The sequence below is a fragment of the Nerophis ophidion genome, unplaced genomic scaffold (assembly GCF_033978795.1).
Source record: "Nerophis ophidion isolate RoL-2023_Sa unplaced genomic scaffold, RoL_Noph_v1.0 HiC_scaffold_38, whole genome shotgun sequence".
Lineage (NCBI taxonomy): Eukaryota > Metazoa > Chordata > Actinopteri > Syngnathiformes > Syngnathidae > Nerophis > Nerophis ophidion.
Window position 1 is genome coordinate 281,753 of NW_026906960.1, and position 24,576 is coordinate 306,328.

Consider the following 24,576-nt stretch of genomic DNA (forward strand, 5'->3'; position numbering starts at 1 on the left):
CTTTAGATGTTGCGGACACATCTGCTAGCGTTAGCTGTAGCGAGCTAACTAGCCCAGCTTGTAGCAGCCCTAATCGGCCTACAAGCTACGGTGTACCGGTTGAGACGCATAATAGATTTAGCCCTTTAGCTAGTCCTACACCCCAGTCTACCGGGCACCACACTTTAGTTATAGGGGACTCCATCACCCGAAACATAAAGCTTAGCAAACCAGCCACAATTAAGTGTATTCCCGGGGGCAGAGCACCTGACATTGAAGCTAATCTTAGGGAGCTAACTCGCAACAGGTCTAGTAAACACGTACGGCAGGCTAACCGCACCACTAGTTATGCGAATATAGTAATACACGTTGGCTCCAATGACGTTAGGATGAGACAATCAGAGATTACAAAGAGAAACATAGCCAGGGCTTGTAATCTCGCCAGAAAGATGTCCAGGCATCGAGTAATTGTCTCTGGCCCCCTGCCTGGGAGAGGCAATGATGAGAGATATAGCAGATTAGTCTCTCTTAACAGGTGGCTGGATAGCTTCTGTATACAACAGGGATTTACGTTTATTGATAATTGGCCCTCTTTCTGGGGCAAACCTGGCTTGCTGAGGAGAGACGGCCTTCACCCTAACCAGGAAGGCGCTATCCTCTTGTCTCGGAACATAGATTTCGCAATGAGCCACATTTGACTAACTGCACTAGAGCAAGCCCGGTCACAGGCAATTACAGAGCCTGCTAGCCTGGGTATGGAGTCAGTTAAGTTAGAGCTAGCCAGCGCCAGGCTGGATGATCCCTGTACACATAGCAATTTTCGTAGAATAATACACAACTCACAAAATGTTTTTTCTACTGTGTCTATGACTTCGTCAGAGTTAGACATGCGTTCTACTGAGGTGGCAAATTATGATGCGTTCAGTTTATCGCAGCGCCAAGTAGACAATCTGAAAATTCCCGTCATATCAATTCCTAGATATGGTCGTAATTATTTTAAGTACACTGCGCATAATAAACGCAACATTATTAATATTGCTACTACGGATAATTTTATCAACAACTCCTTAAAACAGCCCACTACCTATAATATGGGCTTTCTAAACATCAGATCTTTGTCTCCCAAAACGTTGTTAGTCAATGAGGTCATTAGAGACAACAACCTTAACGTCATCGGTCTTAGCGAAACCTGGCTTAAACCAGACGACTTTTTTGCGATAAATGAGGCATGTCCTCCTAACTATACGAATGCGCATATTGCCCGTCACCTCAAAAGGGGAGGGGGTGTCGCACTAATATACAACGAAAACTTTAACTTTAGTCCTAACTTAAATAATAAATATAAATCGTTTGAGGTGCTTTCTATGAAGTCTGCCACACCTCTGCCTCTGTGCCTGGCCGTTATCTACCGCCCCCCAGGGCCCTACTCGGACTTTATTAGTGAATTCTCAGAGTTTGTTGCTGATCTAGTGACGCACGCCGATAATATAATTATAATGGGGGACTTTAATATCCATATGAATACCCCATTGGACCCACCGTGCGTGGCGCTCCAGACTATAATTGATAGCTGTGGTCTTACACAAATAATAAATGAACCGACGCATCGCAGCGGTAATACGATAGACCTAGTGCTTGTCAGAGGTATCACCGTCTCCAAAGTTATGATACTCCTGTATACTAAAGTAATGTCCGATCATTACCTTATAAAATTCGAAGTTCAGACTCATGTTCGGCAAGCTAATAATAATAATAACTGCTATAGCAGCCGCAACATTAAGGCTGCCACAACGACGACTCTTGCGGACCTACTGCCCTCGGTAATGGCACCGTTCCCAAAGTATGTGGGCTCTATTGATAACCTCACTAACAACTTTAACAACGCCCTGCGCGAAACCATTGATAGTATAGCACCGCTGAAGTTAAAAAAGGCTCCAAAAAGGCGTACGCCATGGTTTACTAAAGAAACTAGAGCTCAGAAATTATTATGTAGAAAGCTGGAACGCAAATGGCGCACGACTAAACTTGAGGTGCACCATCAAGCACGGAGTGATAGTTTAATAACTTATAAACGCATGCTTACCTTAGCTAAAACTAAATATTACTCAAATCTCATCCGCATTAATAAAAACGATCCAAAATTTTTGTTTAGTACAGTAGCATCGCTAACCCAACAAGGGACTCCTTCCAGTAGCTCCATCCATTCGGCAGATGACTTTATGAAGTTCTTTAATAAGAAAATTGAACTTATTAGAAAGGAGATTAAAGACAATGCGTCCCAGCTACAACGGGGTTATAGTAACACAGATACGATTGTATATACGGCGGATACTGCAAATATCCAAAATAGTTTCTCTCGTTTTGATGAAATAACATTAGAAGGATTGTTACAACGTGTAAATTGAATAAAACAAACAACATGTTTACTTGACCCACTTCCTGGGAAACTTATCAAGGAGCTTTTTGTATTATTAGGTCCATCAGTGCTAAATATTATAAACTTATCACTTTCCTCGGGCACTGTTCCCGTTGCATTCAAAAAAGCGGTTATTCATCCTCTCCTTAAAAGACCTAACCTCGATCCAGACCTCATGGTAAACTACAGACCGGTGTCTCACCTTCCCTTTATTTCGAAAATCCTCGAAAAAATTGTTGCAGAGCAGCTAAATGAACACTTAGCGTTTAACAATCTATGTGAAACCTTTCAATCCGGTTTCAGGGCAAATCACTCGACTGAGACAGCCCTCGCAAAACTGACTAATGATCTATTGCTAACGATGGACTCTGATGCGTCATCTATGTTGCTGCTCCTCGATCTTAGCGCTGCTTTCGATACCGTCGATCATAATATTTTATTAGAGCGTATCAAAATACGAATTGGTATTTCAGACTCAGCCCTGTCATGGTTTAACTCTTATCTTACTGATAGGATGCAGTGCGTCTCCTATAACAGTGTGACCTCGGACTATGTTAAGGTAACGTGTGGAGTTCCCCAGGGTTCGGTCCTTGGCCCTGCACTCTTCAGCATCTACATGCTGCCGCTAGGTGACGTCATACGCAAATACGGTATTAGCTTTCACTGTTATGCTGATGACACCCAACTCTACATGCCCCTAAAGCTGACCAACACGCCGGACTGTAGTCAGTTGGAAGCGTGTCTTAATGAAATTAAACAATGGATGTCCGCTAACTTTTTGCAACTTAATGCCAAAAAAACGGAAATGCTGATTATCGGTCCTGCTAGACACCGACCTCTATTTAATAATACAACTTTAACATTTGACAACCAAATAATAAAACAAGGTGACTCTGTAAAAAATCTGGGTATTATCTTCGACCCAACTCTCTCCTTTGAGTCACACATTAAAAGCGTTACTAAAACGGCCTTCTTTCATCTCCGTAATATCGCTAAAATTCGCTCCATTTTGTCCACTAAAGACGCCGAGATCATTATCCATGCGTTTGTTACGTCTCGTCTCGATTACTGTAACGTATTATTTTCGGGTCTCCCAATGTCTAGCATTAAAAGATTACAGTTGGTACAAAATGCGGCTGCTAGACTTTTGACAAGAACAAGAAAGTTTGATCACATTACGCCTGTACTGTATATACCTTTATATACATATATACATACATATATACCTATACTGTATATACCTTTATATACATATATACATACATATATACCTATACTGGCTCACCTGCACTGGCTTCCTGTGCACTTAAGATGTGACTTTAAGGTTTTACTACTTACGTATAAAATACTACACGGTCTAGCTCCATCTTATCTTGCCGATTGTGTTGTACCGTATGTCCCGGCAAGAAATCTGCGTTCAAAAGACTCCGGCTTATTAGTGATTCCTAGAGCTCAAAAAAAGTCTGCGGGCTATAGAGCGTTTTCCGTTCGGGCTCCAGTACTCTGGAATGCCCTCCCGGTAACAGTTCGAGATGCTACCTCAGTAGAAGCATTTAAGTCTCATCTTAAAACTCATCTGTATACTCTAGCCTTTAAATAGACCTCCTTTTTAGACCAGTTGATCTGCCGCTTCTTTCCTTTCTCCTATGTCCCCCCCTCCCTTGTGGAGGGGGTCCGGTCCGATGACCATGGATGAAGTACTGACTGTCCAGAGACGAGACCCAGGATGGACCGCTCGTCGGGACCCAGGATGGACCGGTTGGGGACATCTCTACGCTGCTGATCCGCTTGAGATGGTTTCCTGTGGACGGGACTCTCACTGCTGTCTTGGAGCCACTATGGATTGAACTTTCACAGTATCATGTTAGACCCGCTCGACATCCATTGCTTTCGGTCCCCTAGAGGGGGGGGGTTGCCCACATCTGAGGTCCTCTCCAAGGTTTCTCATAGTCAGCATTGTCACTGGCGTCCCACTGGATGTGAATTCTCCCTGCCCACTGGGTGTGAGTTTTCCTTGCCCTTTTGTGGGTTCTTCCGAGGATGTTGTAGTCGTAATGATTTGTGCAGTCCTTTGAGACATTTGTGATTTGGGGCTATATAAATAAACATTGATTGATTGATTGATAATTGTTACAAATAAACTAGAATAATTATAACATTTTTACAGGTAGCTAAATTGGACAGAACACCTGCATCATCTTCTCAACAACACCCACATTCTTACATTAAGAATGGTGGTGTTAAATACAAAGTGCATTCAGATAAAATTATTTTTGATGTTTACTCTATTAAAGGACATATATGTGCACATGTATGCACTGATTAAAAATACAGAACAATAATGCCCACGTTTAGACTTTCTCCATCAAACGCCATCTTGCTTTCTCCTCCTTTCTATTTCCAGCAGACTAGTAGAACATCTTAGGTGTATTGCTGCCCTCCACAGTCTATTAACAAAATGTCCTCCTCCTTCTGTCCTATGGCCCACACTACAGACTTGGACACAAACAGGAGAGAAAGTAAAAAGCAGCTTTAAGGAGGTCAAAACAAAATGTATGCATTCTTTCCAACGGCCGCTGGGTGGCAGCAGAGGCTCCATGTATCACCTGAAGAAACATTTGACTTCTGACCTTTCCACATTATTTATCTCCTCTTTACTGCTGGAGTTCAGCTCACTGAGGATGTAAGCTATATTTTGGTATCTTAATTATCTTTAATTATTCATAAACAGGCTTAAAACAAACCATTATTATCATTACTGCCTCATTTCCCCCCACTCTCTACTAATTAAAACTATTCTAGCACAAAAACATTCAGGATGTTCATACAAAAAATATTACACATCCCCCAAACGTAACAATTTATTATGGTATTCATATAATATTACATTTAATATACACATGGTCATAACAGTGCTGACAATTTAAATTCCCTGTGGGGATTAATAAAGTATTTCTAATTCTGATAATTACATCACTCTCATAAAGCCTTCAATGCTGAATATGTTTTTTACGATAGCTGAGCTTCACAATGTTGGAATATTGACTGCTGATATTAATATTCTTCTATTGTTTACAATATTACAGTCTACTCTTTTTCTTTGCTCAAATGAACAGGATGGAAGTGTCTTTAATTGTCACTACTGAGTGTAATTATGTATATAATAATCTTCATTACCGCTTGATTTAACTCTCATTTTATTTTATCCATAGAGAACTTAACCATAAAAAGATGGCTGCACATCAATAAACTGTCACTAAACTTCAATAAAACTAAATACATCATATTTGAAGATTGTAAAAATGTAAAACACAAATTATGATGGATAATATTGAAATTAAAGGAATTAAGGTAATCGCATGTTTATGAGTTAATATAGATGATGAAGTAAACTGGACACTACATGTAAGTCATATAAAGAAAACAATAAAACAATGGAGTGCAATACTAAAGAGAATAAAATACATACTTACAAATATTAACTACAATTATTGAACCCAACTTCAGTTGAAACATACATTGTTTATTGCATAAAAGTCTGGGGACATACATATAAAACAATCACACATCAATCATCATATTACACAAAAAGTAATAAAGACAACTAATAGAATGGATTATAGAGACCCAACAAATTATTCATAAAATCACACATTATAAAAGTAAAAGATCTTGTATAAAATACAACTGTTCAAATGATGTATAAAGTAAATAATAATATGCTTCCAGAAGTGGTCCAGAAGATGTTTCAGATGTGAACCAGTAAATATGAACTAAGAGGGATTTATGTGTACTCAAAAGCAAAGGTATGAACACATGTAAAACAAATATGTACATCATATAAAAGGAATTCAACTATGGAATTATCTACAGTTAGAAAATAAAATATGTAACACGTCCATCCATCCCATCCATTTTCTACCGCTTATTCCCTTTCGGTGTCGCGGGGGGCGCTGGCGCCTATCTCAGCTACAATCGGGTGGAAGGCGGGGTACACCCTGGACAAGTTGCCACCTCATCGCAGGGCCAACACAGACAGACAGACAACATTCACACTCACATTCACACACTAGGGACCATTTAGTGTTGCCAATCAACCATTCTTCAAAAAACATATAAAACACTATTATGAATAAGTATAGAGGTAAATTATGGATATTTACACATACAATGTTTATTGTATGTAACATAATTTTATGTACTGTTTATTCTCACCCTTTCAGTCAAATTGTTCTGTTCATTTTAAAGTACACAAATGTGTATATTAACTCATGTACTTGACTGTAATAAACACACTAATCAACAACAATGTCACACATGTTATATGTGCTGATGTTGTTAGAAAGTCAAAATGAAAGTCTGGACAGTTTATTTCAAATCCTGCAGTTTCATTTGCTGCTGCTGTTCTCACCAGCACACTTGTGTTTCTTACACTGCTACTTAGAAGACAATCTTTCACCACACACACTGCAACTCAGCACTTTCTCACCTGCGTGTGTTCTCATATGCACTGTAAGAGTGTTTAGGTGACCAAAGCTTTTATCGCAGCTTGAACAGGAGTATGGTTTTTCACCAGACTGCTATATCATGTGTAATTTTAATTGTCGTCTTTCTATATAACTTTTACAACATACTGAACATATGAAAGGTTTTTCACCAGCGTGTGTTCTCATTTTTACTTTTAAACTTTGTCTTATGACCAAACTTTTACCACATTATGAGAAGGAACAAGGTTTTTCTCCAGTGTGTATTCTCATGTGTGTTTTTAAATGTTGCCTTCGAATAGATTTTTTACCAAAGATTGAACATGAAAAAGGTTTTTCTCCAGTGTGTAGTGTCATGTGTGCTTTAAAATGCTTCTTTTGAGTAAAATCTTTACCGCAGATTGAACATGAAAAAGGTTTTTCTCCAGCGTGTGTTCTCATATGTACTTTTAAACCTTGATTTATTACAAAACTTTTACCACATTCTGAGCAGGAAATTTTATTTTCTCCAGTGGTAATCTCATATGTACTTTCAAAGATTGCCTTTGAGTAAAATTTTTAACACAAATTGAACATGAAAAAGGTTTTTTCTCCAGTGTGTATTGTCATGTGTGTTTTAAAATTTTGCCTTCGAGTAAAATTTTTACCACAGATTGAACATGAAAAAGGTTTTACTCCATGTTCTCATATGTACTTTTAAACTTTGATTTAGTACGATACTTTTACCACAGTCTGAGCAGGAAACATTTTTTTTTCCATTGTGTAATCTCATATGTACTTTCAAAGATTGCCTTTGAGTAAAATTTTTGACACAAATTGAACATGAAAAAGGTTTTTCTCCAGTGTGTATTGTCATGTGTGTTTTAAAATTTTGCCTTCGAGTAAAATTTTTACCACAGATTGAACATGAAAAAGGTTTTACTCCATGTTCTCATATGTACTTTTAAACTTTGATTTAGTACGATACTTTTACCACAGTCTGAGCAGGAAACATTTTTTTTTCCATTGTGTAATCTCATATGTACTTTCAAAGATTGCCTTTGAGTAAAATTTTTGACACAAATTGAACATGAAAAAGGTTTTTCTCCAGTGTGTATTGTCATGTGTGTTTTAAAATTTTGCCTTCGAGTAAAATTTTTGCCACAGATTGAACATGAAAAAGGTTTTTCTGCAGTGTGTATTCTCATGTGTGTTTTCAAATTATGGCTTTGAGTATATTTTTTACCACATTCTGAGCAGGAACAATGTTTTCCTCCAGTGTGTGTACTCATGTGTGATTTTAAATAGTACCTTCGAGTAAAATCTTTACCACAGATTGAACATAAAAAAGGTCTTTCTCCAGTGTGTGTTCTCATGTGTTCTTTCAGCATTTGTTTTAGTCTAAAATCTCTACCACATTCTGAGCAAGGAAAAGGTTTTTCTCCAGTGTGTATTCTCATGTGTCTTTTCAGATGACAATGGAATTTAAATGTTTTGTGACAGAGAGAAGATGTGAAGTGAGTGTTGTCAGTGTGACATGTCTTATCATCTTTAGAGTCTTCATCATCAGTGTCAGGAGAGTGTGACGTTGTGTCCTCACTATCTGATAGTGGAGCTAAGAGCTTGTCTGCTTGTGATCCTCCACAGTGGTCTCCATCAGCTTCTGTTGTCATGTGTTGTGTTGAGCTGCTGCTTGGAGGCTCCCCCCCTCCCCTCTCCTCACTTTCACCTTTCACCTCATCATCTTCACTCTTCACAGGGACACCAGTCACTGGGAACTCCTCCAACCATTTAGGCTGACTGATGCCCTCTTCCTCCTCTTCCTCTCTAATGTAAGGGGTCACTGGGTCCTCCTCTTCCTCCTTAGAGTGAGGGGTCAGTGGATCCACCACTTCCTTTTTAAAATGGGGTGTCAGTGGGTCCTCCTCTTCCTTTTTAAAATGGTGTATCAGTGGGTATTCCTCTTCCTTCTTAATGTGGGAGGGCTGTGGCTCCTCTGTCCGCATCCTGAAGCTCCACTTCTGTTGCTCAGGGTGAAGATGTTCTTCACAGACGTCTGCAAGACAAACACACCATCTCTGCTCAGTCACACAATGCATTCAGTACTTTTACATGCACTTAGGAAAAACAAGTTATCGTATGAACTGTCTTGAAATCTCAGTGACGCACAAACACGCTGCTCTTTACAACATTATTCACAGGAAAATAAACAAAAACCAGGACGACAGGAGTTTTTACTATGGATGACCGATGTGGTTTAAAATTGATTTTGCGATACAGTATTTCATTTAGAATTACTGATAGAACCATTTTAAAACTGGCTACACAGGTTCCTAATTTAGTTTCTGAAATATGCAGTAAAATATTACATTTCCAGTATTATTTTCTCAAATAAAGTAACCAGATATTAACAGTAAATAAACAAGTACATTATTAATAACTGTTTTGACAAAATAATACTATTAGAAACGAACAATATGTTACTGCATATGTCAGCTGCCAAATTAGGAGCATTTTTTTACCTGCTTTGAAATTATTCTATTCTCAATCATATATCAAATTATATATTGTGACATATTGTTGTTAGGATATAGATTTGAGGTCATATCGCCCATACCAAACATTGGTTCGTCGAGTCATTTTGTTTGGCCCACCAAATATATTTAATTTTAATATTCTTCAGATGTGTGTGTATGTTTAAAATGTGGGACTACTGTTCTACATCTCGTGGAAGTGTCATGTCATGGGGATGGTGTGCTTTCAACTAAGGGTGTGACGATACGGTCAGCTCACCAAAGGATACTCGATATTGGCTTTAGGAGAACGAGACAATATTTTGGTGGTTAACATGATTCTTACACATGTGTGTACTTCATGTGTATATGAATGTACTTTCCCTTGTGTGCTTAGTTTGACTGTAACTTCATAGTGGATAATATCTATAAACAACCTCAATTGTTTTACATCTTTAATTTGAAGGACTGTTTACTTATCTGACAAATTCAAAGGAAACTGCACTTTTTTAAAATGATGCCTATCATTCACAATCCTTATGTAAGACATATGTTTCAAACTTTTATGAATTTGAATTATTAAATAATCATGAGCAAAAAATCAGCTAACATTGGAGTCAATGGGAGCTCCTCTATTAGACCCACAAAGTCCTCCAAATAACCATCCAAAAAAATTGCCAACAATACTCATTTTACATTTTGTGACCTGAATATTAACCAAGTATTAATGATATTGTTATTATAAGCGCTAATATTAAGGACCTACTTTTAGCGGCGCATTGATCACAGAAGTAACTAGCTTATGCTGCTATATTGACATACTGAACTGTTTTCTCACCTCTAAGATGATGAAAGCTAATTCTACAAACCCGGTTTCCATATGAGTTGGGAAATTGTGTTAGATGTAAATATAAACGGAATACAATGATTTGCAAATTATTTTCAAGCCATATTTAGTTGAATATGCTACAAAGACAACATATTTGATGTTCAAACTGATAAACATTTTTTTTTTGCAAATAATCATTAACTTTGGAATTTGATGCCAGCAACACGTAACAAAGAAGTTGGGAAAGGTGGTAATGGATACTGATAAAGTTGAGGAATGCTCATCAAACACTTATTTGGAACATCCCACAGGTGTGCAGGCTAATTGGGAACAGGTGGGTGCCATGATTGGGTATAAAAGCAGCTTCCATGAAATGCTAAGTAATTCACAAACAAGGATGGGGCGAGGGTCACCAATTTGTAAGCAAATTGTTGAACAGTTTTAGAACAACATTTCTCAACGAGCTATTGAAAGGAATTTAGGGATTTTACCATCTACGGTCCGTAAAATCGTCAAAAGGTTCAGAGAATCTGGAGACATCACTGCACGTAAGCGATGATATTACGGACCTTTGATCCCTCAGGTGGTACTGCATCAAAAACTGACGTCAGTGTGTAAAGGATATCACCACACGGGCTCAGGAACACTTCATAAAACCACTGTCAGTAACTACAGTTGGTCGCTACATCTGTATGTGCAAGTTAAAACTCTACTATGCAAAGCGAAAACCATTTATCAACAACACACAGGAACGCCGCCGGCTTGGCTGGGCCCAAGCTCATCTAAGATGGATTGATGCAAAGTGGAAAAGTGTTCTGTGGTCTGACGAGTCCACATTTCAAATTATATTTGGAAACTGTGGACATGGTGTCCTCCGGAACAAATAGGAAAATAACCATCCGGATTGTTCTAGGCGCAGAGTTCAAAAGCCAGCATGTGTGATGGTATGAGGGTGTATTTGTGCCCAAGGCATGGGTAACTTACACATCTGTGAAGGCACCATTAATGCTGAATGGTCCATTCAGGTTTTGGAGCAACATATGTTGTCAACCAAGCAACGTTAACATGGACGTCTCTGCTTATTTCAGCAAAACAATGCCAAGCCATGTGTTACAACAGCGTGGCTTCGTAGTAAAAGAGTGCGGGTACTTTCCTGGCCCGCCTGCAGTCCAGACATGTCTCCCATCAAAAATGTGTGGCACATTATGAAGCGTAAAATACGACAAGACTGTTGAACAACTGAAGCTGTACATCAAGCAATAATGGTAAAAAATTCCACTTTCAAAGCTTCAACAATTAGTTTCCTCAGTTCCCAAACGTTTATTGAGTGTTGTTCTGCCCTCACTATATGTGTTGAGGTTATACAGCTTGGCAGACAGCAAACAACCAATCCAGGACGTTCTAATAAAGTTACAAAGCAGATGAATCCATTTAGGTGTCATGGTCCACATCTTGGACCATGTCATTGTTCTGTTTTGTTATCACAGCCTGTTTTGTATTTGACGTCTTTAGTTTCTGGTGGTACTTCCTGGTTTGTTTCGGTTGCCTAGTTACGCATTTAGTGTCACCTGTTTGTTGTTTTTGATCACGTGCAGCTGCCTCTGATTATTTCTGCCCCTATATATGCCTGTCTTTGTTTGCCTTTTGTTCTCGGAGTTTAGTTTGCTACACGCAACAGATGACGTCACATTTCCCGATTGTGGTAAAAGACTTTTTGTTATACGATTAGCTTCCATGCTATATTGTTTGCTTGTCCGTAGTTTATATACTAGCGCTTTTTGTTCCTTTTAGCTTCCACGTTAGTTCTGTTTGTTTAGTTTTCAGTGCCTTGTGCAAGTGTTTTTTGTTCAAAAATTGTTTTTGTAGTGTATAATAAATCATTATCCTTACCCTCACGCTGTGTTCCATCCTCCACTGCACCCACGAGAGAATAACTTTTCACCACGATACCAGCAAGACGTCACAGTAAAGTCCGAGCTAATGAAGCTTCTCTCGCAGCGGAAGTCGAAGAATTCGACAGGATAACGTGGAGGTTAGCCCAAGCGATGCAGGCTGGGACATTCCGCGGCGCACCGTATGTGAGGATCTTGGGGCTTGGAGGTCTCCAAGTCCCGCTTGACTCCACTAGGTCCGGCAACGCCCCGTCTCACCCCACCCCCTCGCATGCGTCGGCAGAGGCGGAAGCCGCGGCGAAGGGCATCGCCTAGCGACAGAGACACGCTAACTCCACCATCACCCCTTCACGGACACAGCCACTTTCAACTTGTCCAGGACTCACCATACACGCCTGGTAATCCTTTTTGTTTTTCTACTATTGACTCCTCCGGCTGGTCTGGTAGTCACGGGTACTGCACCCGTGACGTCAGCCCTCTTACGTCCCCAGAACATAGTGGGGATTAAGAATTTTTTTTAGAGCAGGCACTTCCTCAGTCGTCCACAGGGGACATAAATGACAATCTTACACTCCTTAAAGACATTTGTTTTCAATCACAGTATAAGTCTTTATTTTCTGAATTTGATTGATTGATACTTTTATTAGTAGATTGCACAGTTCAGTACATATTCCGTACAATTGACCACTAAATGGTAACACCCCAATAAGTTTTTCATCTTGTTTAAGTCAGGGTCCACGTTAATCAATTCATGGTACAAATATATACTATCAGCATAATACAGTCATCACACAAGTTAATCATCATAGTATATACATTGAATTATTTACATTATTTACAATCCGGGGGTGGGATGAGGAGCTTTGGTTGATATCAGTACTTCAGTCATCAACAATTGCATCAACAGAGAAATGGACATTGAAACAGTGTAGGTCTTACAGTAGGATATGTACAGCCAGCAGAGAACATAGTGAGTTCACATAGCATAAGAACAAGTATATACATTAGAAGTACATTTGATTATTTACATTAGGTTATTTATAATCCGGGGAGATGGGATGTAAATGGAGGAGGGTATTAGTAAAGGGTTGAAGTTGCCTGGAGGTGTTGTTTTAGAGCGGTTTTGAAGGAGGATAGAGATGCATTTACTTTTATACCTGTTGGGAGTGCATTCCACATTGATGTGGCATAGAAGGATAATGAGTTAAGACCTTTGTTAGATCGGAATCTGGGTTTAACGTGGTTTGTGGAGCTCCCCCTGGTGTTGTGGTTATGGCGGTCAGGAAGTAGTTGGACATGTACTTCGGTATCAGGGAGGTGTTGCGGATTTTATAGACTAGGCTCAGTGCAAGTTGTTTTACTCTGTCCTCCACCCTGAGCCAGCCCACTTTGGAGAAGTGGGTTGGAGTGAGGTGTGATCTGGGGTGGAGGTCTAAAAGTAACCGGACTAGCTTATTCTGGGATGTTTGGAGTCTAGATTTGAGGGTTTTGGAGGTGCTGGAGTACCAGGAGGTGCAAGCGTAATCGAAAAAGGGTTGAATGAGAGTTCCCGCTAGAATCTTCAAGGTGCTTTTGTTGACCAGAGAGGACATTCTGTAGAGGAATCTCGTTCTTTGGTTGACCTTTTTGATTACCTTGGTTGCCATTTTATCACAGGAAAGATTAGCTTCTAGAATGGAACCTAGGTAGGTGATCTCATCTTTCCTGGTGATAACAATGTCACCCACTTTTATAGTGAAATCACTGACTTTCTTAAAGGGGAACATTATCACAATTTCAGAAGGGTTAAAACCAATAAAAAACAGTTCCCAGTGGCTTATTTTATTTTTCGAAGTTTTTTTCAAAATTTTACCCGTCCTGGAATATCCCTAAAAAAAACCTTTAAAGTGCTTGATTTTGGCTATGTGCGAAGCCACTGTTCATTTTCCTGTGACGTCACATAGCGATGCCAATACAAACAACATGGCGGTTACCACAGCAAGATATAGCGACATTAGCTCGGATTCAGCCTCGGATTTCAGCGGCTTAAGCGATTCAACAGATTACGCATGTATTGAAAGGGATGGTTGGAGTATGGAGGCAGATAGCGAAAACGAAATTGAAGAAGAACTTTTCTTTTTATTTATTAACTTTTATTTTTTATTATTGTAAAACTGAAATACACACAATGACAATGTATAAGCTATATGATTCAATTAACATACTGAAATGTTATACACAATATCTAAACATTAGCTTCACACAAATATACAGCATTATCGCCAAACAAATACTGCTGAGTGTTGAAACTATTTCGATGGTGGAAATATGCGACCAGCAGCCATTTTAAATCCTCAAACATTCATTAAATTAGTGCCCAAAAATCGTTTTTCAATACACATCTTACTATCAAACTTAGCAACTTTCCACCTTAGTATTGAGTTACATAAACAAGTTAAACAGTTTACTTACAGACTTATCTTTTCCAAGGCTTGTAAGAGTTAACACAACTCGACTACTTCTTATTGTTTATGAACTAGACAAACATCGTGAACCGGAAGTGCCCAAAGTAAACCGGAAGTGCCCAAACTAATGACGCGCAGCATTTCCCATCGCCACAAGGTGTCAGTAATAGTCCACAATCAAACGGGCATAACACTCCCCGCTTGGTATAATGTTTTATACCACTATACAGTCTCTTTACGAAGGAGCAACACAACCTCTGAAACAGGTCTAGTGTAGATTATTGGAGTACCTTGTCGGATGATCTTAACATCTACTTTTCTTACTTTGTTGTCATGGCTGTTGATAGACTTGACGATGAGTCCAGTGGGACATTCATTTCTTCTCACCTGGCCGTCTTTCAGTAGTACTAGGTCTCCAATTTGCAGGTTAGGCCTTTCTGCATACCATTTTCTCCTGGTTTGTATGGTTGACAGGTATTCTTGTTTCCATCGCTTCCCGAATCTATCAGAGAGAGATTGGACTTGCCGCCATTGTTGTGAGTGGATGTCTTTCACGTTGAAGTCTCCTGGCGGTGCAGATATGACGTCTCTCTTCAGTGTCAGCAAGGTTGCAGGTGTTAGTATTGCTGGCATCTCTGGGTCAGTTGAAACTGGAATGAGAGGTCTTGCGTTTATAATTGCCATGACCTCAGCCATGAGAGTGGTGAGCACCTCATGAGAAAGGTGAGAGCCTCCCTCCTTAAGGAGCAATGCATCCAGGATACGGCGAGTGATGCCAATTAGTCTTTCCCACATTCCTCCAATGTGGGAAGAGTTTGGCGGATTGAAGATCCAAGTGCACACTTCGTCGTGCAGGTAAGTTTTCAACTCTTTTTCCAACGACTTGTCCCTCGCCGTCACCTTCTCTTCCTCGCCATGCTTCTCGTCGTCTGTGCTGGAGTCCATGACAATGGCCTTGGACTTGCTCCCCGCTCTGGACTTCTTGGGGCTGGACAAGGAGCGTCCTGCTTGGGCGTCGCTCTTCTTGCCCTTGGCGGCGGACTTGGCGGCCGACACTTTTTTCTTGGACCTCTTCTTTTTCTTGGCGGGAAGCTGTTTGCCGCTGTTCTGTCTCTGAAGATCTCATCAGTCCCCACGTTGACTTTCAAGATGTCGAAACCATACGGTACATCAGCGAAGCAATACAAAAACTCATGAAAAAAATAAACACAGCTGTAAAACACTTACATACAAACAAGACAGCTGCTTGTACACCCGAAAGAGAACAAAGAACAGTGTCTAAGAGGAGCATCAACATTTGCATTTAAACTGTAAAATCCTGTTTATGATTTATTTACTCTACTTATTTAAATATGAACATTTTCCTTTAGGAAACTTTTATGATTTGTGTGTTGTTGTAGCTGGTATGCTGCAATTTTTTTTATTTTTTTCCCCCAAGATGGTGACCCTGTAGTGGCTGCTGTTGGCAGGAACTCTGTGCTCTTGTGTCATCCTTTTGTGTTTCCTTCTTCTTTTTATGTTTATATATATACATATATATATATATATATATTTTTTTTTTTTGCCTTTTGGTCCGGACCTTTTGGGACTGTGTGACAAGGGGTGGCACTTTCCTGACTTCTGCGGTGCTTTTTTGTGAACTTCTGGATCTGCCTCCTGAGAGCCTTTTGGCCATGGAGACCAGCTGCTGGGTTTCTGCCACACCAGAGTCCGTTTGGAGAGACTGGAGGAGATGCGGATGAAGAGACAGGACTGCGGAGCTAGCACTGAGCGCCGGGACGGAAAAGCTTCACAGTGTCTTGGCTGAATGAGCAGGTATCGGACACCTCGGTCTCTTTGGACGTATCCTCACTCATCCATGCGGACTGGACACTGGCCGAGACTTGGTTTGGCGGCCGAGAGTGGAGTCGGCTCTCTTGGTTGCTTTGTTGGGTCTGCTCCCGTCTCTGGCCAAGCTCCCTTCACCCCAGCAGACGATGGCGTGGGACACCGCAAAAGCCACCACAGTGTATATGTTTCTTTTACTTTTTATCATAGCTGTATGTAGAAGTGGCTGGTTGCATCAGCTCTGCTCTTTTAATGTCCTTTGTCTTCTTTGAAGTTTCCCTCTTCCACACATGAAAGAGGAATGTGTGCTATGGCAATAAGTTGTTTTCTTCCCTTGGCCTCAGTCTGGACCCCCTCTCCAGGGGCCCAGGCTTAGACCGATTTTTTTTTTCTCTCTCATTGCCCCCACTTGTTTACCTGTATGTATCTCACCTTTTTTGCAAGGGGCGCCGCAAGTTGGCAGACCCGTCAGCGATACTGTTCTGTCTCCCTAGAATGTTTGTCTGACCTTGAATGGGATTCTGCTGAACATTTTAATTTCCCCTCGGGGGTTAATAAAATGTGTCTGATTCTGATGTTTAACATCAACAAAACATAGCTAATTAGTAAAAATAAACTACATTAATTCATCTCTCAAAGGTGTTGAGACATTGCTGGACACCGGAGTAGTAACTAAATCCAAATAAAAAATGATTTTATTTTTTTAAGATATCTGGCTTGTATCTTCAGTAGGGATGTAAATTTATAGATTTATTGATATGATACCCTAATAAATATTCCTTATCGATACCAGTATTTATCAGTACTCTTGTCGGTACTACATGTCATTTGTGGAAATAAAAACCTGTAAAAAAGGCATTTTAAATAGCATTTCTATTAGCACAAGAGTTTGAACACCTCCAACATGATGTTCTGTAACATTTTAAAGCAGGGAAGTCTTTTATCAGCAGCTGTTTATTTGAAGTCTTAAATAGATAGATAGATAGTACTTCATTGATTCCTTCAGGAAAATTAAAAGAAGTCAACTATGTGTGCAGTGCAAGGTGAAATGCAGTTATGTCATCTTCTTCTCAATAACACACACATCAAACTTTTGCGCGTAGTTGCTTCCTTATTTGTCATCATTCAAAGCTGATTGTAATGTGTAGCAGCGGCAGCTGAACTCAATGTGAAAATGTATCATAGTTATGTCAGTCAGCTGGAATTAAAAATACAAATAGTTGTGCCGTTAGTCCAGAATCTTCACGGTCCTCATGGACAACATAATTAGGAACCATCCATCCATCCATCCATCATCTTCCGCTTATCCGAGGTCGGGTCGCGGGGGCAGCAGCCTAAGCAGGGAAGCCCAGATTTCCCTATCTCCAGCCACTTCGTCTAGCTCTTCCCGGGGGATCCCGAGGCGTTCCCAGGCCAGCCGGGAGACATAGTCTTTCCAACGTGTCCTGGGTCTTCCCCGTGGCATCCTACCAGCTGGACGTGCCCTAAACACATCCCTAGGGAGGCGTTCGGGTGGCATCCTGACCAGATGCCCGAACCACCTCATCTGGCTCCTCTCGATGTGGAGGAGCAGCGGCTTTACTTTGAGCTCCTCCCGGATGACAGAGCTTCTCACCCTATCTCTAAGGGAGAGCCCCGCCACCCGGCGGAGGAAACTCATTTCGGCCGCTTGTACCCGTGATCTTATCCTTTCGGTCATGACCCAAAGCTCATGACCATAGGTGAGGATGGGAACGTAGATCGACCGGTAAATTGAGAGCTTTGCCTTCCGGCTCAGCTCCTTCTTCACCACAACGGATCGATACAACGTCCGCATTACTGAAGACGCCGCACCGATCCGCCTGTCGATCTCACGATCCACTCTTCCCCCACTCGTGAACAAGACTCCTAGGTACTTGAACTCCTCCACTTGGGGCAGGGTCTCCTCCCCAACCCGGAGATGGCACTCCACCCTTTTCCGGGCGAGAACCATGGACTCGGACTTGGAGGTGCTGATTCTCATTCCGGTCGCTTCACACTCGGCTGCGAACCGATCCAGTGAGAGCTGAAGATCCCGGCCAGATGAAGCCATCAGGACTACATCATCTGCAAAAAGCAGAGACCTAATCCCGTGGCCACCAAACCGGAACCCCTCAACGCCTTGACTGCGCCTAGAAATTCTGTCCATAAAAGTTATGAACAGAATCGGTGACAAAGGACAGCCTTGGCGGAGTCCAACCTTCACTGGAAACGTGTCCGACTTACTGCCAGCAATGCGGACCAAGCTCTGACACTGATCATACAGGGAGCGGACTGCCACAATAAGACATTCCGATACCCCATACTCTCTGAGCACTCCCCACAGGACTTCCCGAGGGACACGGTCGAATGCCTTCTCCAAGTCCACAAAGCACATGTAGACTGGTTGGGCAAACTCCCATGCACCCTCAAGAACCCTGCCGAGAGTATAGAGCTGGTCCACAGTTCCACGACCAGGACGAAAACCACACTGTTCCTCCTGAATCCGAGGTTCGACTATCCGGCGAAGCCTCCTCTCCAGTACACCTGAATAAACCTTACCGGGAAGGCTGAGGAGTGTGATCCCACGATAGTTGGAACACACCCTCCGGTCCCCCTTCTTAAAGAGAGGGACCACCACCCCGGTCTGCCAATCCAGAGGTACCGCCCCCGATGTCCACGCGATGCTGCAGAGTCTTGTCAACCAAGACAGCCCCACAGCATCCAGAGCCTTAAGGAACTCCGGGCGGATCTCATCCACCTCCGGGGCCTTGCCACCAAGGAGCTTTTTAACTACCTCAGGGACCTCAGCCCCAGAAATAGGAGAGTCCACTACAGATTCCCCAGGCACCGCTTCCTCAAAGAAAGACGTGTTGGTGGGATTGAGGAGGTCTTCGAAGTATTCCCTCCACCGATCCACAACATCCGCAGTCGAAGTCAGCAGAACACCATCCGCACCATACACGGTGTTGATAGTGCACTGCTTCCCCTTCCTGAGGCGCCGTATGGTGGTCCAGAATCGCTTCGAAGCCGTCCGGAAGTCGTTTTCCATGGCTTCCCCGAACTCTTCCCATGTCCGAGTTTTTGCCTCCGCGACCGCTAAAGCTGCGCACCGCTTGGCCCGTCTGTACCCGTCCACTGCCTCCGGAGTCCTATGAGCCAAAAGAACCCGATAGGACTCCTTCTTCAGCTTGACGGCATCCCTCACTGCTGGTGTCCACCAACGGGTTCTGGGATTACCGCCACGACAGGCACCAACAACCTTGCGGCCACAGCTCCAATCAGCCGCCTCGACAATAGAGGTTCGGAACATGGTCCACTCGGACTCAATGTCCCGCACCTCCCTCGTGACATGTTCAAAGTTCTCCCGGAGGTGTGAATTGAAACTCTCTCTGACAGGAGACTCTGCCAGACGTTCCCAGCAGACCCTCACAATGCGCTTGGGCCTGCCAGGTCTGTCCGGCATCCTCCCCCACCATCGCAGCCAACTCACCACCAGGTGGTGATCGGTAGAAAGCTCCGCCCCTCTCTTCACCCGAGTGTCCAAAACATAAGGCCGCAAATCCGATGACACAACTACAAAGTCGATCATGGAACTGCGGCCTAGGGTGTCCTGGTGCCAAGTGCACATATGGACACCCTTATGTTTGAACATGGTGTTTGTTATCGACAAACTGTGACGAGCACAAAAGTCCAATAACAAAACACCACTCGGGTTTAGATCCGGGCGACCATTCTTCCCAATCACGCCTCTCCAGGTTTCACTGTCGTTGCCAACATGAGCGTTGAAGTCTCCCAGTAGGACAAGGGAATCACCCGGAGGAGCACTTTCCAGTACTCCCTCGAGTGTACCCAAAAAGGGTGGGTATTCTGAACTGCTGTTTGGTGCGTAAGCACAAACAACAGTCAGGACCCGTCCCCCCACCCGAAGGCGAAGGGAAGCTACCCTCTCGTCCACTGGGTTGAACTCAAACGTACAGGCTTTGAGCCGGGGGGCAACCAGAATTGCCACCCCAGCCCGTCGCCTCTCACTGCCGGCAACGCCAGAGTGGAAGAGGGTCCAGTCCCTCTCGAGAGAACTGGTTCCAGAGCCCTTGCTGTGCGTCGAAGTGAGTCCGACTATATCCAGCCGGAATTTCTCTACCTCGCGCACTAGCTCAGGCTCCTTCCCCCCCAGTGAGGTGACGTTCCACGTCCCAAGAGCTAGCTTCTGTAGCCGAGGATCGGACCGCCAAGTGCCCTGCCTTCGGCTGCCGCCCAGCTCACAATGCACCCGACCTCTATGGCCCCTCCTATGAGTGGTGAGCCCATTGGAGGGATGACCCACATTGCCTCTTCGGGCTGTGCCCGGCCGGGCCCCATGGGAACAGGCCCGACCACCAGGCGCTCGCCATCGTGCCCCAACTCTGGGCCTGGCTCCAGAGCGGGGCCCCGGTGACCCACGTCCGGGCGAGGGAAATCTGGGTTCATTTCGTTGTAATTCCATAGAAGTCTTTGAGCTGCTCTTTGTCTGATCACTCACCTAGGACCTGTTTGTCTTGGGAGACCCTACCAGGGGGCATGAAAACCCCCAGACAACATAGCTCCTAGGATCATTGGGACACGCAAACTCCTCTACCACGGTAAGGTAGCAGCTCAGAGAGGAACCAGTACTAAAAAAATGGTACTTGGTGTACATCTCTTATCTTCACCACTAAACCTTTGAAATATGCTGACATATGTGCTGCTAAGGTAAATAAACAGTAGCCATATTGAATGTTTGCCTTCATCTGACCACGTGAGGTAAGGAGGACGGCCTCTAAGTCACATGGTTACACCCCAGCAATTACACTGTTGATGATTGATGAGCATTCATTTTTAAATGGTGGTGTTAAAAAGCAAATATATCTCCATCTTTAGTGATAAATGTGTCCCCCGGATGAACATGTGTCACAAACATTGTATTAGATGATATGTGGATGTTGTGCTTACTTGGACTGTGATGAAGCTGTGAGGACTCAGGTGGTTTGTCTTCATGCTCTTCAGTCTTCACAGAAACAACAGTCAGTGGAAACTTGCTGACATCAGCCTCCTCCTGCCCTACAGGACACTCTCCCCCCTCTTCCTCTTTGAAATAGGGGGGCTGTGGAACCTCCTTGTCCCCTTTAAAATTTGAGAGCTGTGGATACTCTAAAGTGAAACTGTCCCCCTGCAGATGAGGGAGACATTCTTCTTGGTGTCCAATCAGCTGATGGATGTCTACAGGACACAAACAAAACACATTTTAACTTCTACATGCTAAATATTAAATTGTACATGAAATATAGGGCTGTGGCTATTGAAAATGTTATTAATCAAGTGTTCTACTGGAAATGTTTCCGATTAGTTGAGTAACTGAATAAAACAGTGTTGCTTGGTTAAAGACAAATTTAAGCGATTATAAAACATTTCACTTAATAATGAACGGCCAATTGGTTTGAGATGGTATGAGATCAAGATGTCATCTTTAGATCAGGCTTTGTTTTTTTGCCAATCACAGACACGTTAAACGTTAAAGTACCAATGATTGTCACACACACACTAGGTGTGGGGAGATTATTTCCTGCATTTGGCCCATCACCCTTGATCACACCCTGGGAGGTGAGGGGAGCAGTGAGCAGCAGCGGTGGCCACGCCCGGGAATAACTTTTATGGTGATTAAACCCCAATTAAAACCCTTGATGCTGAGTGCAAGGCAGAGAAGTAATGGTCCCATTTGTATAGTATTTGGTATGACTGGGTTGGGGTTCGAACTCACAACCTACCGATCTCAGGGAGGGTGCACCAATATGAAGGAAATAACAGGTCAGTATGCTTTGACACACATATATAACTTGTCAAACCTGCCAGCTAGCAGGCTAGGTTAACAGCGTCAGTAACCATGGTAACTGACTCTGACTTTGTCTTACCTTTCTTATTTTTGGAGGTAAAACTCTCGAGCTTTACATACTCAGGACTTTGCACTTAACCTGCTCTCTGGAATATTCCCCCGGTGACTGTGTGAGATTTGTGTAAACATGTTGATACACATTGTTACAAACATCAACCTCTCATAAATATTGTGTGTCTGGCACTGTCTCGTTTTTATGAACAACGTAAAACAATCAGTGCATCATCCTCACATGACAATTCATCTTCCTACAGACAATTTATTGAAGAATAGTGTTAATAATGAATTATAAAGTTAGTAAAGATGTGAGAGTAAGAAGTAAACAAACCTGTTCTGTGCAACACAACTTGATGTTTTTCATGTTGTCGCTCCTTCTCCTCTTTTGTTGGACAAAGTTCCTCCTCGTACTCTGCTGTGGTTCTTTGGCACATTTTCACACAATCAACACTTTACACTCACACTTGATCTCTACTTAGTGATGTGTTTTGATCACTTCCGCCTCTCTTTGTTAGCAGCTAACAAGCTAAGCTGACTATCAGGCTAAGCTAGCTCGAGAAGCATCAAAGTGCGCTCAGACTAATATAACCGGATGCAAACAGTTATTAACGATGTTTACTCTATTTACTAGAGTGTAATAAAGGACATATATGTGTCCATGGAGGCACAGATTAAGAACATTGAACTGTGACGACTGCAATAACGTCTTCACCGTCAGACGCCATCTTGCTTTATCCTCGCCGTGTTTGGTTCGCGCGCAGTGTTGTCAGATCTCGCGAGAGAAACAAGTAAGCAGCTATTTTCCAAATCTCGCGAGAAAAATAGGTAAAACTAGCTTTCCACTCACGGTAAAAATATTTTATTATATACTATTTACTTATTATGAAAATAAAAGAATAATTTTCCATTTCAAATTTTCACAACAAAGACATACAACTTATTTCCGTAAATATATTTAAATATTTAAAAATGTATTCAAACAACAGTAGCATAAGGAAAGACAAAAAAGAAACAAAATAAATATTACACTCATGATATTAGTTTTGTTTTTGATGTTAATCGTTTTTATAATGTATTTTAGAATGTGGGAGGTTTTCATGTTCTTTTTAAATTTCCTTTGGATAGAATAGAATAGAATAGAATAGAAAATAGTTTTATTGTCATTATTGCAGTGAACAGGTTCAAAGAACAACAAAATTGAAGCAGATCCCCTAAGGTGCATGTACAATATGGTAATATAAATAGTACAAAAAAAAGATAGATAGAAATAAGAGATGTATCTATATATGTATATATATCCACACAGATGCATACATGCATGCATATGAATATATATACACACATGCATATAACATTATTGCTTATTATAGTCCGGAAAAATAGAAAGAAATTAAAAACATGACACATGAGGACATGAAGGACATATTATGCTACTATGGCTCTTGGGTAAAAGCTGATTTTTAGTGAATTTTTGCCAGCTTTTAGCACCCTATAGCGTCTGCCCGAGGGTGGCATTATATATATCATATCCATCTATCTATCTATCAATCCGTTTTCTACCGCTTATTCCCTTTTGGTGTCGCGGGGGGGGGGGGGGGGGCTTGGGAGGGGAGTGGGGCGGGGGCTGGTGCCTATCTCAGCTACAATCGGGCGGAAGGCGGAGTACACCCTGGACAAGTCGCCACCTCATCGCAGGACCAACACAGATAGACAACATTCACACTCACATTCACACACTAGGGACCATTTAGTGTTGCCAATCAACCTATCCCCAGGTGCATGTCTTTGGAGGTGGGAGGGGCCTATCCCCAGGTGCATGTCTTCTGAAGTGGGAGGAAGCCGGAGTACCCGGAGGGAACCCACACATTCACGGGGAGGACATGCAAACTCCACACAGAAAAATCCCGAGCCCGGGATTGAACCCTAACTACTCAGGACCTTCGTATTGTGACACAGACGCACTAACCCCTCTTCCACCGTACTGCCAGATATAGATGTATAGATATAATATATGTCATGCTAATTTAAATTTAAAAAGAACATGAAAACCTCCCACATTCTAAAATACATTATGAAAACAAATGATCATCAAAGACAAAAATAATATCATGAGTGTAATATTTATTTTGTTTCTTTTTTTCTTTCCTTATGCTACTGTTGTTTCAATACATTGTTAAATATTTGAATATTTTTACGAAAATAAGTTGTATGTCTTTGTTTTGAAATTTAAAATGGACAATGTAGATCATTTGGTAAAATGACTGTTTTGTTGTTGTTTGTGGTTACCCGTAGGAAGAACTGAGCCGAGCTG

The 24,576-nt window shown here is 42.0% G+C and overlaps 3 protein-coding genes across 3 annotated transcripts in view; 1 reads left to right on the forward strand and 2 right to left on the reverse strand.

The window, feature by feature from the left end:
- LOC133546703 (oocyte zinc finger protein XlCOF22-like) overlaps positions 1–23,008 on the reverse strand; it is a gene marked incomplete at its 3' end in the record, with an annotated part of 43,299 nt that extends 20,291 nt beyond the window's left edge. Inside the window, exons 1-2 of the mRNA XM_061892499.1 lie at positions 22,597–23,008; positions 21,332–21,598 (exon numbers count right to left, since the gene is read on the reverse strand). Of these exons, the coding sequence (XP_061748483.1) occupies positions 21,332–21,598; positions 22,597–22,699 (370 nt within the window). The remainder of the gene's footprint in view (positions 1–21,331; positions 21,599–22,596) is intronic.
- The window catches only part of LOC133546700 (gastrula zinc finger protein XlCGF57.1-like), a 237,351-nt gene that overhangs the window by 179,598 nt on the left and 33,177 nt on the right, over positions 1–24,576 (forward strand). The window lies entirely within an intron of this gene.
- On the reverse strand, positions 14,631–16,034 carry LOC133546718 (uncharacterized). Its single transcript, XM_061892523.1, has one exon. It carries the CDS (start codon positions 15,479–15,481, stop codon positions 14,759–14,761), a length of 723 nt encoding a protein of 240 aa, XP_061748507.1. The 5' UTR covers positions 15,482–16,034; the 3' UTR covers positions 14,631–14,758.

Excerpts from the sequence above, each read along its gene's own strand:
- LOC133546718 (XM_061892523.1), bottom strand. The coding sequence starts at position 15,481 with ATGGACTCCAGCACAGACGACGAGAAGCATGGCGAGGAAGAGAAGGTG.